The sequence below is a fragment of the Priapulus caudatus genome, unplaced genomic scaffold (genome assembly GCF_000485595.1).
Source record: "Priapulus caudatus unplaced genomic scaffold, Priapulus_caudatus-5.0.1 Scaffold2810, whole genome shotgun sequence".
In the NCBI taxonomy this organism is placed as follows: Eukaryota; Metazoa; Priapulida; class Priapulimorpha; order Priapulimorphida; family Priapulidae; genus Priapulus; species Priapulus caudatus.
Genome location: NW_014579871.1, coordinates 21,270 through 23,502, shown reverse-complemented (window position 1 = coordinate 23,502; position 2,233 = coordinate 21,270). Strand labels below are relative to the sequence as shown.

At 52.7% G+C, this 2,233-nt stretch overlaps 1 protein-coding gene across 1 annotated transcript in view; it reads right to left on the bottom strand.

Annotated features, from left to right (window-relative positions):
• The window catches only part of LOC106819075 (cadherin-related family member 1-like), a gene marked incomplete at its 3' end in the record, with an annotated part of 5,592 nt that overhangs the window by 777 nt on the left and 2,582 nt on the right, over nt 1-2,233 (bottom strand). Inside the window, exons 4-6 of the mRNA XM_014823736.1 lie at nt 1,658-1,934; nt 721-866; nt 247-424 (exon numbers count right to left, since the gene is read on the bottom strand). Of these exons, the coding sequence (XP_014679222.1) occupies nt 247-424; nt 721-866; nt 1,658-1,934 (601 nt within the window). The remainder of the gene's footprint in view (nt 1-246; nt 425-720; nt 867-1,657; nt 1,935-2,233) is intronic.

The following is a 2,233-nucleotide window of genomic DNA, read 5'->3' as shown; positions in this document are numbered from 1 at the left end:
CACGCACACACCTCCTACAATACACCCCTGCACATATCAACACACACATGCACGCACACACGCACACACCTCCTACAATACACCCCTGCATATATCAACACACGCACGCACACACCTCCTACAATACACCCCTGCACATATCAACACACGCACACACGCATGAACACACACACACCTCCTACAATACATCCCTGCACATATCAACACCCTCCCAGCCCGCAACCCTCTCTGCTCGTGACCTCTGACCTCGGGGTCAGCGGACGAGGTCAGCGTACCTGGCGGGTCAGTCTCGCGCACGCTGGCCGCGTACACGGCGGGGTCAAAGGTCGGCCGGCGGTCGTTGACCTCTCTCACAAACACGCTGACCGTCGCGAGGTCCGGTAGACTGCCGCCGCCGTCCGTCGCCGCCACAGTCAGCACCACGCTGTGGGAAGGAGTGTGAGAGCGCGGGTGAGGGGGGGTGGCAGTCTAACGCAGGCTTATGCCGTGTATATATATAGATATATAGATATATATTCTGTGTAGAATCGTTAACGGTAAGAACTCCGGAGAGGTGGGAGGGGAGGTGGGAGGGGTCGGGGACAGATTATTTTGGAGAAAAATAAAAGGAAATAAACTATGAATAAAAAGAATGAGTGTGAACTTTTGCCTGTGTGAATATGTGTGCATGCGTGCGTGCATGCGTGCGTGCGTGCGTGCGTGCGTGCGTGCGTCACTCACAGGTCTGTAGCTAGCAGACTGATGTCCAGTTTCTCAGGCGCGGCGACGGAGACGACGCCGGTGACGTTGTCGATCGATAGCACGTCGTTAGTGTTGCCGCTGACGATAGAGTAGGAGATGCTGGCACTCCCATCCGCATCCTCAGCCTACATGGAGAACAGAGAAGCCATGAGAGTCCAGCCAGCCAGCGAGCTACACATCCAACCTTCAGAGCATGCAGTAGAACAGTGAAACAGGGAGAAGTCATGAGAGTCCAGCCAGCCAGCCAGCTACACATCCAACCTTCAGAGCATGCAGTAGAACAGTGAAACAGAGAGAAGCCATGAGAGTCCAGCCAGCCAGCCAGCTACACATCCAACCTTCAGAGCATGCAGTAGAACAGTGAAACAGGGAGAAGTCATGAGAGCCCAGCCAGCCAGCCAGCTACACATCCAACCTTCAGAGCATGCAGTAGAACAGTGAAACAGAGAGAAGTCATGAGAGTCCAGCCAGCCAGCCAGCTACACATCCAACCTTCAGAGCATGCAGTAGAACAGTGAAACAGGGAGAAGTCATGAGAGCCCAGCCAGCCAGCCAGCTACACATCCAACCTTCAGAGCATGCAGTAGAACAGTGAAACAGAGAGAAGCCATGAGAGTCCAGCCAGCCAGCGAGCTATGCCTCCAACCTTCCATTCAACCGACCAACCATACCACACGCTCACTCATAGGAGAACACCAGTCACCAGTATACCCGCACACACGCACGCCCATGCAAAGACACACGCACGCACGCAAGCACGGCACACACACAGTCACACACACGCACGCACGCACGCAAGCACGGCACACACACAGTCACACGCACGCACGCACGCACGCAAGCACGGCACACACACAGTCACACACACAGTCACACACGCACACGCACGCACGCACGCACACACACACACACACACCTGTACGATGAGTGGAGGGTTGAACTGCGTGCTTCCCTCGTCCACGATCGCCGTGTAGTTACGATATCCCTCCGCGAACGACGCTCTATTGTCGTTAACGTCGGTCAGTCGCACGGTCAGTGGCGCCACCGTCGACCGCCCGCCGCCCGCCTCGTCCGCTGCTGCCACAAACAGCTGGTAGGTGGCGCTGCCTGCGTCGTAGTCGAGGCAGTTTCCCGAACCGGGCGTGTCACAGGTCGCGACCTCCACGACCCCAGTGACTTCGTCCACGACAAACCTGCAGCACGCGTTACCGCGACAACGTGACTAACGAGAGCTACGTAAGAACCCGCAGATTATCCAGCGAATATTCTATCAGTCAGTCAGTAGTTTATAAATAGTTTACTCATTAATTACAGTATAATATAATTTTAATTATAGTTATAATAATGTATTTATATATATACATATATATATATATTATAGATTAGATTAAATATTATTATAATATATTAGAATGTATATTATCTGTATTATGAGGTAACTAGTTAAACTGTTCCTGTGTATAGATATTCGTGGTTAATTGCGGCTTCAGTT